Source organism: Leucopleurus acutus, assembly GCF_964270905.1.
Source record: "Leucopleurus acutus genome assembly, chromosome: 2".
NCBI classification, from domain to species: Eukaryota; Metazoa; Chordata; class Mammalia; order Artiodactyla; family Delphinidae; genus Leucopleurus; species Leucopleurus acutus.
Window position 1 is genome coordinate 1,140,905 of NC_139143.1, and position 16,347 is coordinate 1,157,251.

General features: G+C 49.2%; 1 protein-coding gene across 12 annotated transcripts in view; it reads right to left on the minus strand.

The window, feature by feature from the left end:
* The window catches only part of PPP1R12B (protein phosphatase 1 regulatory subunit 12B), a 192,951-nt gene that overhangs the window by 112,339 nt on the left and 64,265 nt on the right, over window positions 1-16,347 (minus strand). For 9 of the 12 annotated variants that reach the window (XM_082857389.1, XM_082857388.1, XM_082857382.1 and 6 more), the window contains 7 exons: window positions 15,785-15,864; window positions 14,919-15,112; window positions 11,379-11,491; window positions 8,562-8,762; window positions 7,503-7,585; window positions 6,405-6,530; window positions 528-710 (listed from right to left, as the gene is read on the minus strand). In XM_082857389.1, coding sequence (XP_082713515.1) covers window positions 528-710; window positions 6,405-6,530; window positions 7,503-7,585; window positions 8,562-8,762; window positions 11,379-11,491; window positions 14,919-15,112; window positions 15,785-15,864 — 980 coding nt within the window. Of the gene's footprint in view, window positions 1-527; window positions 711-5,852; window positions 5,894-6,404; window positions 6,531-7,502; window positions 7,586-8,561; window positions 8,763-11,378; window positions 11,492-14,918; window positions 15,113-15,784; window positions 15,865-16,347 lie in introns of those variants that run through there. The other 3 variants (XM_082857384.1, XM_082857390.1, XM_082857385.1) reach the window with 3 other exon arrangements.

Sequence of the window (16,347 nt, forward strand, 5' to 3'; positions counted from 1 at the left end):
CCGCTCACGGCTGCTCCCACCATCCCTCCAAGGAGCCTGCAGAACAGTTGGCCACCATCCCTCTACAGTATCATCATGTGCCATCCACTTCCTTTTCTGGTATTCGTCTCAGATTCATCAAAACTGCACATCCTAGCTCCGTTTCTCTGAGCCTTTTATCATATCACTGCTCTTCTCTGCTGCCAGCAGTCGTCGTGGACCACCAGAGCCAAACCAAAGACGCTTCTCTCTGCTCAGCTGCTCCGTCACAAAAGGGGGAAACAGTGCCTGACAGCCATCTCTCTCGTAAGACAAACAGAAAGAAGAAATGCCCACAGATCCGTAACAGAAGAAGTACCTACGTTAAATAATCAGAAAGAATTAAGATCTCTACCAAAAATCTCCCAGAGGCAAAAGAGAAAACCCACGCTGTAACATGAAGACTCGTTTTCACAGAAGTACGTGCGGCTGGGGAAAACACTTCACGCCCACCCCGCTACCTACTACCTCAAAGCAGAACCCCACAAGTGACATCAGTCGTAACACACCTCCTCCTCTCCCTGGCTTCCACAGAGGAGTCCGTTCCAGGAGTGGAGAGCAGAGCGGCAGCTGTAACCCCATTGGCAGTGCTAGGTGGGGGGCGATTCGTGATCACACAGAGCGGGGTGCCGCAAGAGACACCGTCTACTGTTCTCTCCGCTGCGGAGTTAGCCTGGGATTTGTAAGAAGGCCTGAAATCAAAAGGACACAAGCAGAAAGAGAACGGTCAGGCACGCACACAACGCAGTGGCAGAGACAGCGCTTCGAGGTGGGTTTACCCAGAGAATCTTCTCGCTCAGAATTTGTCTGGGGTTGGTCTGCTTTCTTAATTCTGAGCTCTTAAATCTTAGAACAGTGATTACGCTTTCCGTCTGATATCTTCTGCCCAAGCAGTATGTTTTACGGAAAATATTTTTTACTTGAGATTAGAAAAAAATTGTTTTTTGATTAGCTATGGCACAAGGCAAGATAGTGACACATGCGAGAGAGCTCTGAATGAGTCCTGAGCACCATCTGGTCTCCACACACACACAACAGACACTGAAGTCACTTACGATCACGTCACTGCCCTTCAGCCCCGGGCAGTGAGTGCCTGCGGTGGCCTCACAGTGGACGGCCGTCCTCCTGGATCACCCAGACACACTCGACAGACACTCGGCAACCTCACCTAGCTTAGCAACTGCTCTCTTTCCACGGAACCAAATGCCTGATTGTCCGTATTCATAACTGCAGACAGGAAAGACTGAAACCAAAACTAACAGGATTCTACACGCAACCTTAACTACAGACTTTCCAACAGCAAGCTGTACAATTACATTCATTTACATGAAAACAAGACCTTTGTTTCTTAACAAAGAGTTGAGATCAACCATTGGCTTTCCACCCAAAAAGCTATCATTTGTGATGTCACAGCTTGTTGCTGGGGTAACAGAGATCCAAAATTGATACTCACAAAGATGGAGAAAGAAATGAAAATAATGAATGCTAAAAATCTGGTTTTTTCACCTACTTAGAATTACCAGAATGCTTATAAGGAGCTATAAGCTCATTTTCAAATAATCACATTATTATAATAAGCTTGAAAGAATTAATCAGATCATAAAAACCCAAATATGGTACCTAGATGCCAGTATAAAATTAGAACAGTTTTGAAGTGGTATCTAAAAAATACAAGCCACTTCTCCAGAAGCAATTAATAGCTCAGAAAAGAAGGTGACATTTCACAAGGCAAATAATTCCTCAGACTTACAAGATGTATGCGCCCATAGGAAGCGCTAATGAAGTCAGCCAGGGACAAAGCTATAAAATCATTGCGCTTGTCGAAGCCGCGCATGGAGTTCCTTTTAGCTTAGTAACACGCTTCGGTCTCTGCAACTTCTTATGCTGGAGAAACGCCAAGGATTTTATTTGTCAAATTACAGAATAGGATTCTTGCTATTATTTTGAAGTATATAATTTTACAAGGAGGTTGTTAGGATCCGAACAGAGGAAGCTCCAGAGCAGGGATCGGAGGCTCTGGAACCACCTGGGGCTGAGTGTAACCTCTCCGATCTCTTCCCTGTAAAATGGGGATAATGCTGCCTTGAAGTGCAGGGATCTTGTGATGATTCAATCAAATGTCTGTGGAACACTCAGTATAGTGCCCACAATAAAAGATAAACTCAGTGGAAAGAAAATAGTGAAAAAGCAAAGAGCCCCCAAACGCACAAATCCAGGCTCCAATCCTGCCGTGGTTGCTCCTTCCTGGCCGAGTGACCTCGGGCAGATCATTATATTTTTGGTCTCAGCTTCCTCATCCATAAAATGAGGATAATGTTCCATACACTGGAGGGCTCTTTAGGACCACATGTAACACAGCCAGCTGCCTCACCCATGTTCATGTCCCTTTCCCTCCTTACTAACAAGACCCTATTATTCAAGGCATCAATGTGCCTAGCTAAAAATCCACACTTTTCAAAGTCTCCCTGGTCGCTAGACGTAGCCAGGGAGACACGAGCAGAAGATCAGTGCGTCTGGGGAAATTCTCAGTTCAGAGGCATTCCCTCTTCGCATACTTCCCCCTTTCCTCCTCCTCCCTGCCTAGAATACAGCCATGATGGCTAGAACGCTAGCAGCTATTTTGGACCATTAGGCAACCCATGGAAATGGAAGCCACGATCTAAACATTGTGAAGCGGAAAGACAGAAGGAACACAGACCCTTTGGTGGCTCTGGAGCTATGTGCCAGCACTGCCTATTTCTGGACTGTCTTAACTGAGAGAAAAAAAATAAACCTTTAAAATAAACCTAGTCAGTATCATTTGGATACACTGTTATGTGTGAGTAAAGCAAGTCCTGATGTAATTCTGTACGGTACGAGCCCCACGCCTGGCACACGCTGGGGTTCAACAAAGGGTGGCCATTACCATTCTTTCCCAGGCCTCGCTCTGAATTAATCAGTAGCCTCTCTGTGCTTCAGTGTCTCCATCTGTGGGGCTAACGTTAACCATGCCTGTGCACATGGATTGTTATGGGGCCTAGTAAATGTATAAATAATCATACAGTATTGTTAGAAGCGGTCCATCATAAGCCACCCCACCTGGCCAAACAAATGAGCCCCACTTTTGTCAGGAAAAGAAACCCAGTGGCCAGTCGGGCACCACCACCAGCCGTGTCCTTGCTGCAACACTGGCCTCGATGACATTTTTCATTTTCTTTGTGTCAGCTGTAGAAACAAGACCCAGTGGAGGAGCCCCTGTGCTGCACCCAAAGGAAAATATCTCTGACCACATTCACAACCACAGCTGAAGTTCTGCCCCAGGTTCACATGACACTCTGCCCGTGCCACCCCTCAGATGAGCTAGAAACCAAGAAGGTGTCAGCCGGCAACAGAGTGGAGACAAACACACATCTCCTCCTTCCCACAGTGGGTGCCGCAAAACACCCACTGCTGGAAATTCTCAGAAGGGGGTTGTAGGAGGCTTCTGGGACAAGAATTAGCGTCCCTTTCGATTTGGGTTGAATGCCATCTTCCAAAAAGAGTAAACAGAAGAGATCCCTCCTGATACTTCCTGGGAAATTAGTATAAATGACATGTGGGCTGTTTGTAACATGCGATTTAGCACAATAGCTGGAGCCCTCACGTTGTAACCCAGCTGGGAGAGCTACCAGGAGGCAAGGCCTAAGCATGCCCTACGGTTACCTGACGAGCAGCTGCTGCCTGGCCGACACAGGTCAGAGCAAAAGCGTCCTCACTGACTCAGGGACACTCTCCAGGAGTCCGGAGTCTCCTGGCTGGAGCCTCCAGATGTGACTCCAGCGGCCCCCAGCAGCCTTACCTGCGTGGTGCACAGATGCAGCAGTGTCTGCACTGAGTGGAGCAGGGGAGCAGGCGGCGGGCTGCTACCTGCCGCCCCAGAGCTGGAGGAACCAATGGTAATGAGTGAGGCAGCAGGAGGTGGGTTGTGATTGGCTGAGAGGTAGGGGCTTGAGGGGCCACTACGTCCACCACAGGACGCACTGCAAAACAGCACACGGTCACTTCCTTCAGGACACGCTGCTCGCCCCCCTCCCAGCACCACCTCCCCACCCAGACTACGTGCTTAAAGGAGGTGGATGGAGAGAGGGCACGACAGCTGGGAAGCGGAGGGGCCCAGCCCAGCTCGAGCAGGGCAGGGCCCCGGCAGCACGCAGGCCTCTGTCCATCACCCCACAGAGGGAAGGCGCGGGGAGGAGGAGAGATGAAGAGCAACAGGAAGGAGGGAGCGGAGCGCACGGGTGGAGTGGGGCTGGGGGAGGGGCAGACGGGCGGCAGAGGCAGCGCGCTGGAAAGAAGAACTCCAACACCCCCGACAAAGTCACGCGACCCCAGCTGCTTCCCGGAGACAGAAGCAACACTGCAAAAGCTAAAGTGAGCCCGAGAATCTGCAGAGGGTTTGGAGCAGAGACTCAGGATTAAAGAGTAGAGAAGAGGACAGAGGCCAAAACGCCTTGGGAGGATTTCAAGGTTTAGGTCTAGCAAGTAATACTGTACAGGCAACAGAGGACAGCTTTCCCCTGTCTCAGCTGAAGAAAGGTAGGAACCATCTCAACTGCGGCAAAAAATTATTTGGATTAGAATTTTTAAAAAAACTTCTTGACTTATAATAATAATGAAACACTTGAGGCGGGGGTGACCCAAAAAAGCCAGGAAGACTTCTTCGACAAAAGATGCATTTTACTGGGCTGTTATAAAAGGAATTTCTGCCTAAAAAATAAGGAGACTGAAAATGGAAAGTTTCTGAGGTTTGGCATAGTCCAAGAATGACAAATGTCTATCCACACTTTCTGTTTGAAACAGTGATTGTATATGATTCTTTCCTTGTGAAAGATCATAAGATTTGTAAAATAAAAAAGTGCTTTAGGATTACAGAAGAAAAGCTTTGGAAGTCCAAGGTATAGAGCAAGCTGTAGATATTTTCTCAAACATGCTCACATAATTAAGCACGCTTCCCACCCTAAAGAGAAGTGTCCCCTCTCCTCTGTTCACCATGATTATGCCAAACGACATCTATGAAACCAAACACTACTCACTCCATCCATCTGCTGATGACTTGGATCCAGAAAGCCACCAACCCTACCACAAAATAACACCAGGCCTGAACATTAAAGATGAAGATGAAGATGCCACCTTCATCTTTCCTAAGTTCTAGAACATTCTTTTCTTAGAGAAGTTTTCTTGGTCCTGGTTTCAGCTTGGATCCAGCTACAAGGAGTAATAAGTTATCTATTCAGACTAAGCCCTCACCCTCGAAGACAAACAGGCAACAGCCTCATTAAAGCCAAAAGCACTGAGGCTGTAGGACGAAGCTTCAGTGGCATCAATGATTGTACTTTGCTCCCTTTCAAAGTTGAGCCCTCTCTTACAGGACGTATCTTTAGAACTGAAGGGCGTTAAAAGGTGACAGTGGCTGTTTGATTTATGGCACAGTCTCCACATTCCGACATTAACTGGTTGACGAGATTATTCCTATCAAGTGAAAATAGGTTTTGATCCCAAACACACAGTCTGTGGCCAAAGCCTGTGCCTAGGGTAGCCAAGAATCACCTAAAAACCTACTGATGAAAGCTGTGGCATGATGAGGCAGTTGGAGGGGTTTGGTTGAGAGAGTACAAGTGAAGAAAGAATCCAGAGGAAGCAAAGAGAATCAGATTCCTCCACATCAGCAGCGAAGTTCAAATGGAAATATTAATTAAGTGTGTCTTATAGCTTAACGGCTCTGGCAAAGGTGCCTTGCTTGCTGGCTGGTACATGGCAAAGAAGATAACTGCAGAAAGGGGTATACAGATGAGAAAAGGGGAAGGAAACCCAGGTACCTTCTCTGCACCAGACTTGCGAGTTTCATATCTTGATGGATCTGAGGGCCATTAAAGTCATAAAAAAAAAAAAAACAACTCAAGTCCCTAAATTAACAGGCTTCAATATGAAAATTTTTTTAATGCAATTAACATCTGTCCCCATCCTGCCCCCGCTACACCCTACAGGCCCCTCCCTGCCTCCCCCCAAAGCGTGACTTGAGCTGAGGAAGGAGAGCTGGCTACCGGGCAAGGGCGACTTAAATTCAGTCCTGCTCAGAGTCTACCCGAAGTCATATCTGGCTGGAGATTTTACAGGACTGAAAGGATGGAGTATATATTCAGATCTGTCTGTGGGGAGAACTTGGAATTAGCTTACTCTGATTCAGTTAGGGAAAGAAATTAACTTTGATTTAAAATTACTTAAGATGTCACTCCCAAGAAATCTAAGAGCAATTCAGTTTTTGATTCGTTTCTGTGGTGCTAACTGGGTATAAAAAGGCATGCAATTTACTGCCCGTCTGCCCACGGCCAGAGTGAAGGAAACCACCTCCCAGCCTTGGAGCCTGGTACCTTTTCAGGTAGGTTGTCACGTAGGTGGAAGGGGCGGCCGTCTGCAGAGATTCACTCCCCTCCGCTCCGTCCCTCCGCAGCTGGCGGGTGGGGGGGCCACTCCGCACCAGGTGAGCAGCCGACTCTCTGTGGATGCAGGACGGACACAAAACAAAACACTGGCCCCGCCCTCTGTCCAGGGCACAAACTGGGAGGGGGGGCCGGGCAGGCAGAGCGCATGTGGCTGCAGAGACAGCAACGGGGCCCTTTTCAAGAGATAGGTGTTCATACACCAGTCTCCCCGCACAGATGGGGGACTGGTTAAGGCTTCGTGTCTGCCTCCTTTTAGCAACTTCAAAGCCAGCCCATCTCAGTAGGTACCAACTGCTTGTGGTGCGGATCTGGAGCCCTTTCGTAAGGAGGGGCCACTTCGTTCCTCAGTTAGAAAGCCTGGCAGGTCAGCCCGGTGTGGGCCGCTCAAAGCAAGCAGAGGTGGGACAGGGGAGGCAGAGAGGACGTGCGCACAAGTGAAGGAGCCTCCTCAGCTCCCTACACAGGCGACGCCCAGGAGCGGCCCTGGCACCTCTTCCTAACCACAGCTGGTAACCCGGGGAGGTCCCCCAGGGCAGTTCTTCCGAAGCTTTAACGCGCCTTTCAACCACCGAGGGGACTTTGTGCAAGCGCCCATCTACTTCAGCAGGTCTGGGCGGGACTGAGACTCTGCACTGCTAACGGCTTCCAGTGGCCCCGGTGCTGCTGGCTGGAGGACCGCACCTTGAGAAGCAAGGCTCTAGCCCAGGCTCTGCTCTGAGATGCAGCGATACCTCAACATTCCCATATTCATTTTAACTGATGAGGAAGACTTCACTTACAAATTAGAAGTTGATCAATTCAATTAAATAACCACATTTTTAGTGTTCCCCAGGGGACAGGCCCTGTCCTGGCACGAGGAGCGCCTGAGCCTCCGGTGGACACAGACCCCATGTGCACAGAGCCAGCTGTGGACTAAAGCGAACCCACACGGGAGGGTCGAGCTGACGGCCCAGCACCGGCAAGGCGCGGGCGGAGGGCTAGGGCTCCGGGGTGGGAGGGCGGCCGTGGGGCCCCGGTGCGGAGTACCTGTTCTCCTTCTCCTCCAGGTCGCTGGCGGCGCTCAGCCTCCGCGGCCCCAGTGCGCTGAAAGAGCTTCTGCTTTCTCGCTCCTGTAAAATCAAAACAAGGAACGCACAGGGAAGGCAGAGTTCTGACACAGATGAAAACATTTTGGGTAAAAAAGCAGAACTTAATATACCTATATAATCTTACTTCCAGATTCAATACCAATTCCGGTTTGAGTGGTATTAAGAAAGGTTAGCATTCAAAGGCTCATTCCCAACTCTCCTCCATTAAAAACCAACATGTAGGGAAATAGTTCTCATGGGAAAAGCCAGGGCCATCAAACAGGAAAGAGCAGCACCAATCACACGAAGCAGCAGCCCTACAGAGACAGGGAGCTTCTGAAGAGCCACAGACAGCAACTGCACTCTCGAGTTCTTCTCCTCGAAATGCAGCCTCGGGTACAAATGGGCCCCAGAGCTAATCCAGCCCACACACCTCGGGCCTGAGTGTCTCCGGAAACCCAGGACCGAGCGAGGGGTCTGTGGTTAAAGGAGACCCAGCCCCAGAGAGGTGCACCAAGCGAGCCCTGTGAACTCTGGAACCACAGTGAAGACGCAGAAACGTGCTCCTTCTCGATGAACAGTAGATGAGAAGGTAGCCGGATCATACATCAATTAATGAAAAAATGAGACACTAAGATTTGTTTCTCTAAGTGCTACTCTGCCTGAGCCTCATTAGGATTGAAAGCTCAACCAAGGAACTCTGCTTCTAAACATAAAAAGAATAAATACTGTTACTGGTTCAGAGGAACCTTTTAGGCCGTATCCAAATCTTCATGCTTCTGACCCACTTTTTTGCCCCAGGTAAGGAGGGTAAGGAAGAATGAACAGAAGGTATATGCCAAAAGGAAAAGGGGTCTCCTTCTTTCTTGGCCAAGCAAGTAATAGCAAGCAAAGAGCTACATGATTAATCAACACGCCTGTCTCCTTTTAAAGACTCTGTACTTCCAGCATCAAATTAGGGACTAGAAAATGTTTTCCTTTGTTCCCGAGGTTGCACTGTCACAGAGGGAAACTGCACCTTTTCTCTGGTGTCCAGCACAGTGGAGATGCGGGGGCTGGAGGCCGAGCGGTGGATGGACGTGCCCCGGTCCCGCAGGGCCTCCCTGGACCTGGCCGCCTCGCCCAGCACGTTCTGGCTGCCGGTCTTCCTGAGGCCCAGCCTCCACGAAGACGGAGACTCATCTCTGGGCTCTTCCGGCTTGTTGAAAAGGCCGGAGAACTACGAGGGACGAAGCAAAGGAAAGGAAGGTCCTTTTGGGTCTTTCCGTCCCCAGCTGAGCTCCGTGGGGCGATGTGGGTCGGAGCAGGGAGAAGCACGCGGCAGGCCAGGCCCGCGCAGGGCTCCCTTTCTCCTGGGCCAGAGACAGCCTAAGAAGCTCCCACCTGGCAGAGCTGCTCGAGGAGTACGACAGCAGGCTAAGTGCTGACCCAGTCCTGGTGACACGCTCCCTCCTGTCCGCTGTGTGCCTGGGGACAGGACACCTCACCTCTCCAGGCCTCAACGTGCCCATCTGCAACCCTGGCAAAGAGCTTACCCCTCTTACAACACGTGGACACTGGGAAACACAGGGCGGGCCAAGGTGTCGCTATGTTTCAAGGTCCTGTGATGAGACTGCGGTAAGCTGATGGAAGGTAACACACACACAGATGCTAAAGGCCACTCCACTCAAATTCTAACTGCTTATTTCAAGACAATAGTTTATTTGACCGAGGGCAGCAGTTCTAAGCATTTCAGATTTCAGCGAGCAGCAAAATTAAAAAAGAAAAAAAAAATGGTACAAGTCACAGAGTTGCCAGTTTTTAAATTTTGCCAGAACAGCTTTCAGAAATGGATTACCATTTCCGGTACCATCATTTCATTAAAAAAAAGAGAGAAAGAGAAAAAAAAAAAAGAGAGAGAGAGAGAAGTAATTTTAACATTAGAAAAGAAGGCTTCACGGAAAGCTTCCATTGTCCTTAACCATCTCGTCCTGCTATAAACCACAGAAAACATCACAGACTAGTGTCAGCCTGAAGACCAGGCTGGGGCACATCTGGTCTACAGACCAGCAGCCGTGGGCCTCTTCCTGGGCCGTGGGGGCTCTGCTAGATGCGTCGGTCTTTCTGCAGAACCAGGCCACCTCTACCGCCTGGCACAGTGAAAGCGCAGAAGAAATGTAAAACCATGCTTAGCTTTGTCTTTTACCCGACCGTCTGAATGGACATATTTACGTGCTCCTTCCAGCTTCAGAGAATCGATCCCGTCAGCTCTTTCTAAGCCACCTGGTTCTGAGGGGAGAAATGTTTCCCAGCATTCTTTTAGCAAAGTAGAATAAGTATGGGTGTGCGTTTGTATCTTTTTTAATTTAGGACTTTTCCTCTTAAAAAAGCAGGCGATTTAGTCACGCGCAGAAGCAGGGGGAGTGCGCAGGACTGAGAGACTGGACGCTCCCAGGAGCCAGCGCGCAGCTGAGCCTCTGCTGCCTCGCCTCCACAAGGACACCAGAATGCCACCTGCACATTCACGAGGCTCTGGGAAGATCAGTAAGTTAGCATCTGCAGAAGTACAGAGCTGTCCAAGAGCTGCACTCCAAAGAGCTCGGGCCCGTTCTCCTCAACATCGATCCCACACGCTGCGGAGCCGCAGCATCACCGGCGAGGAGCCGGCAGCTTCTGAGCGGCCTGAGGAGGCTGCCGGAGGCACTCACGTATTTCAACAAGTGCTTTCAACCTCTGCTCTCCATTCATCATCGACTATAAGGACTTAACTCAGGAAAGTAAAATGGAACACGAGAAGTAAAAAAAGAAGAGCGTCATCAGAACAATCGAGGCTGGACGCTGGCTATCTTCCCAGCCCAACTGAGCTTCACATACGCTCACCTCAACTTCAGACACGAAGAAAACAGGCAACTGACAACACTTCCTTGGTCCCAGGTTACCAGGGCCTGTGTCATCTAAACACACTGTAGCCAAATCCGTTTGGTGATGGCTTTATACTTTTTAAAAATATACTGTGGGCAAAGTCATGGACACAAATATCGTGTCCACTCCTCCAAATCCACGTACTGAAGCCCTAACCCCCAGTGTGATTATACTTGGAGACCAGGTGGTTGTCTGAGAGCCAGGAAGAGCGCCCTCACCATGAACTGAACCTGCCAGCACCTTGATCTTGGAGTTCCAGCCTCCAGACCGTGAGACATAAGTTTCTATTTAAAGCCACCCTGTTTGTGGTATTTTGTTATGGCAGCTGAGCTGACTAAAGCAGGAATATAAAGATGTGGTACATATATACAACAGAGTGTTACTCAGCCATAAAAAAGAGTGAAATCATGCCATTTGCAGCAACATGGATGGACCTAGAGATTATCATACTAAGTGAAGTGAGTCAGACAGAGAAAGACAAATACCATATGATATCACTCATATGTGGAATCTAAAAAAAAGGATACAAATGAGCTTGTTTATGAAACAGAAATAGACTCACAGACATAGAAAACAAACTTATGGTTACCAAAGGGGAAAGGAGGGGGGGATAAATTAGGAGTTTGGGATTAACAGATACACACCACTATATACAAAATAGATAAACAACATGGACCTACTGTACCGTACAGCATAGGGAACTCTACTAAGTACTTTGTAATAACCTATAAAGGAAAAAAAATGTGAAAAAAAAAGATATATATGTATGTATAACCAAATCACTTTGCTGTATACCTGAAACTAACCCAACATCGTAAATCAACTATACTCAATTTAAAGGAAAAAAAAGAAGCATGAATGTACCTTTAGGGCCTTTCTAACTGTACGTTACCGCAATAGTGGGAAATAGCCAAACGAATTCCAAACTACTCACTCTCCTGGCTGAAGAGGTGGAGGAGATGATCTGCGCTGGTGCTGGTGTCTGCTCGGCGGCACTGCTCTTGCTTTCGGAGTTGGAACGGTTGACGATGGCTCCCGGCTTTTTATCTGTTATTTAAGACAAGAGAAGCAACGAGTACAAGTATGGAAACCTTATCGGTGTGTGTGTGTACTTTTCAGCTGACAGAAAGGGTTTACCCATTATCAAAACAGATCATTAGGGCCATGTAATGCTTGGATTCAAACTACTATGAAACCTCTGGCAGCCACTGTCCCTTATAAGAAAACAGACTCAAGTGGAATTCCTGTCTTGACAGGTGCCAATTCTAATCCCCACATGTATAGTTGACACTATATGTCACATATAAAATTCATCAGTAAGTACATAGTAAGAATCTACTCTGTTTGGAGGGTTGGGCAGGAAAAGCCAGAGAAGGTATAAGATAGACCTTGCTTTCTAGGCAGTTACAAAAAGAAGAGCCGTAAGACGTAAAATAATCATGGTAACAACACAAGGTCAAAGGCATCCGGTGCTGAACTGGTTGATTTAAATCAGCAAGTGCTCCGGGGGTTCAGAGAAGAGGCAGATCGTCTGAGGGAGGGAACGTAGGGAAGACGCCGTGGGGGAAGCCGGAGGGCACAGAGCAGCAGGAGGAAGGGCCGGGAAGTCACAACACCCACGTCCGCTGGTCAGGAAAGAGGCAGCCACCAAGTGACAAGGGCTCTTGGGGTCACAACAGGAAATAAAGCCAGAGGGTCGTGTAGGACACTGTGGTGACATAAGCGGGAGGGGTCCCTCACGGGGCGCTGATAGAAGTCCCGTCTGCCTGCGTCCAGCGGCTGCTGGGCCTCTGGTCCCTGGACTCCAGAAACACAGCCCCAGGGTATCCCACTCATGAACTACGGGACAGTTTTAAGCCACATCCTAGATGTGGGACACTGGGCAAGTTACTTAGCATATTTGAACTTCGATTTTTCTCACTGATAAATCAGGGACTCAAATTCTTGTCTTGTGAGTTGCTGTACAGATTAGAGATAAAATGTTTTTAAATTGCATAATATTAAGTTGCATTAATAAATTGCAATAAATTGCATTAATATTAATTGCACAATATTAAGTCCCTAGAAAACAGTTTATTATTATTAACGTCACTGTCTTTGTGGCTACTGTGAATACTCAAGGCAGTCTTTGAATACAGTCGGAACGTCTCTACCCCCAGGAAATGGACCTCACTGCCAAACCTCACTGACACTGTCACAGGCTGACTCCTGGTGAGTCCACACCCTTTGTAGTACCCCTCATACTGACTCCGGGCTTGGCCCTGTGACTTCCTGTGGCCCCTGGGACATCAGCAAACGGGACACAGCAGAGGCCTGGAGAGTGCGTGTGCGCGGAGCTCGCCCCCTCTGATGATGGCTGGAATTCAGCTGCCGTGTGAAGCAGGGGCTGGCCTGCCTGATGATAAGAGACACACGGCCCATTTGCCCCAGACGTCCCGGCAAGCCACCAGGAAGGGAGAAGGCCACCCCTCAGCCACGCACCAACTAGCCACACTCGTGAGTGTGCCGGCACCACCACACGGACAACAGAGAAGCCGCCCCGGCAGGGCCCTTCCCAAACTACCAACCTGTGACACTGGGTGCGTACAAAGAGTTGTGCTACCTGCCACTAAGTTTTGGGATGGCTTGTTATGCAGCAGTAGATAAGTAACACGTCAAATAAGTAAAAGAAAGGGAAAAGCAAATCCAAGTCAAACTGCTTACATTTACCTCAAAATATAATTAACATTCCTTACAACTACGTTTGTATGTAACACACATGGAAACTGTCATTTTATGAGGCTGTACCTGTGGAGGTTTAAAAAGAGGAGACATGCACTCAACAAGGGCCTGCTCAGTGTGCGCACGTGCGCCAGGCGGCACCTGGAGGTTCAGGCACCACCCGCTCCCCACGCCCCCGCCAGGCTGTGCCGAGCACCTGCCCTGCACAAGGCCCGGTGCTGGGCACCAGGAAGGACGCGAAGGTCAGCAGGACACACGCTGTGTCCCAGCACCCCCGCAGCTCGCTGGTGGGGAGAGCAGAGCAGACGAAGAGGAGAACCGAGGTAACACGAACGCTAAGTAGTCCAAGCAACACAAAGGCTCCAACCACAGCTACAGGAGTCAGAAGAGGGGAGGAAACCTTGTAGCTGTGACGACAGGGCTTCGCAAAGGATGCTGCTTTGAGCCAGGCTCTGAGTCAGGAGTAAAATGTCCACAGACAGAAGTGCGCAGGGAAGCCCACAGCCGCCGCCAGCTTCTGAGACTGACCCGCTGGAGCCTCGGTCTCCTCCTCGCTCCTGCCCGGCCTTCCGGACGCAGAAACACACATCCCCTGGGGCCACCCCTCCTCCACTGACTCTATCTCACCTCCCAGATCCCGTACGTAGCTCTTTTCTGACGACCCCTCCCCTGGGGAGATCCTGCCCTTGCCCCCAGCGTGAGCTTTCTGCCCCTGCTACTCCGAGGAGCCCAGATCAAAGTCGGGGGCTTGGGCACTCCGCCCACAGCTGTGAGCCCCAAGTCACCTCACCTGCGGTGTCACTTTCCCATTCTAAAAAGTGGAGGCAATAATACATCACCTCAGAGTGTGGGTGTAAGGATTAAATAAAAATGTGTACAGTGTGTCGCAAATTCAAAAGCGACAGACACTACACTGGCATTTGACAGACACTACACTGGCATTTCCAGAGCCAGCTGTGCCTGCTTAGGAACAGCAATGCAAGACTTAGTGAACAAAAGGTCGTCTCCTCCACTACAAATCTAGCTGGGCCCGTCTGTTCTGCACAAGCAAAGGGTCTCTAACTTCCTCTGAGAGACGGAGACACGGACAAAGGCAGTGCTCTCCTGCAACTGAGAGAAACCACGTCAGTGAAGGCAGACCCACTTTACAAGAGCTGGGGCCCAGCAACCGAAAGAGCTGAGCATCTTCGTGATGGGCAGCCGGCGAGGGCAGAGTCAGAGGGAAACACAGACTTTACTATTGACATAAACTGAATGTGGACTCTTCCCTCTAACTTGGTCCTCTCACTGAAGACACTGCATCTTCTCGTGGACACCAGTCTGAAGAAATAACACGCCGGTGACTGCAGGACGTGGGCAGGTGAAACCTGAGTTTATCACGAGCTCCCAGTTACCCACGAGGACTACTCTGCGGCAGGGGAACCTCTACTCAGCAAAGCCCCATGTGTCTCTTTCCTAAGTGTTGGCCTTACTGTGTATCAAAACCTCAGGCTAATGTACAGCCTGGCACTCTCACCCTGCCCAGCACCCAACTCTCACCGCTGGGGTTCCTGTCTCGCCATATAACAAACTTAAGGAGCTCCACATGATGTATATCATCAATAAGAGTCATAAGGGTAAATACGATTTTGTTCCTTCTTCAATCCCCAAATCAGGAATTGAAGGAGTGTCACATAATGGGAAGGAAACAGAAAAAGACCTGGAGGTTCTGTTTAGGGAATCGGTTCCACCTGAGGGCCCTGGCATCACCTGCCTTGTGACAAGCAGTGACCCCCCGTGCTCTGCAGACAGAGGGTCTCGGCATCACCCGCCTCCTTCTCGGTTTCTGACTCAGAAGCCTCATCTTCACCTTCGTCCTCGTCTGAGCTGGAGCTGCTGGATTCTTTGTTTTCATCCTCCATTTCTTGCGGCTTTGGTGTCTCCTCCTCATAGAGCATCTTCTCTTTGCTAAATTAAAGACGACAATTTGAGCGCAATTCAGAAAGGACACACCGTTTCCTACGCTCACTGGGGATCCGGTATGAGAAGGACAAGCCTATGAAGCTCTGTGTGGAAGCAGTAACAGAGATGTATTCAAACCCTCCTTTACGTCCGTATTCTTCTGAATCCTGGGTTTTCTGCTGACTAAGGGTTGGTACTGGATTTGAGAGTGTGATAGAAGAAGATCCAGCAAGTTTAACACACAGGAACAGGAGGGCTGTGCATCTTCACGATGAGTGAGCAGGTAAACACTTTTTAATCATTTAACAAATGTTTACTGAGTGCTTCTCACACGCCAGGACCATGCCAGGCGACAGTATGGTGTAAACAGAACAGACACGGCCCCTGAGCTCAGACCTTCTAGGCAGGGAAGGAGTTGGGACTAAGAACCCTTCAGCCGGAAAAAAGCAATGCACACAGTCTCCGTTAATTCACAAATTTAAAACACACCCACCCACTCTCAGTGTCCCCCCCCCCCCCCACAAGTCAATGCCACTCACCTCCTTGCCCCTCAAACATTCCCACGTGTTTAAAGATCATTTGGCTACAAACACGGGGTCTCTTCACTGGATAAATTCTCAAGCTAAACGTGTCACACTCAGCAGGGCTCATCACATTTCTCAAACCCAAATATCTTACTTCTTAAAGAGTCTACCGTGCAACTTGCTGTTCAGGTCCGACTCAATGAGCTTATTCCGTGTCTCTTTTTCACTTCGAAGCTGGAAATTGAGAAAACAGAACAAAGGGAAGACGTTGACTATTGGTAAAAAATCAGCAGCCACGAGAAAAACTAAAATGGCCCCTGTTACCGGACCAACACCAAAGGGGGGGGAGAGGACTGGGGAGAAGGGAGACACATCAGCTGTGTGCTGCGTCTCCTTGGAAGATAATGACAGAGGAAGATCCTCATTCAATAAGAGGAAATCCACGGCGTTAGAGCTTCAATGAAAACTGCCCCATCAAATATCCAAACCCAATCGTCCCAAAAAGCCTAGGTGTAAAGGATAAAACGCCAGAAGTACCTCTGAAAGAACTCTTCATGATCCGTATACTGAATTACGTTGGCAACGGTTCTGAAGAAGCAGCAGGTGCCAAATGGGAAATAAGCCCTTGGAAAAAACTGTCCGGTACTTGCTCTAGACAAAATGTACTTAAATGCCTGGACCCCAAAGTTATGCCGGGGGCAAAGGCAGGCACCATTC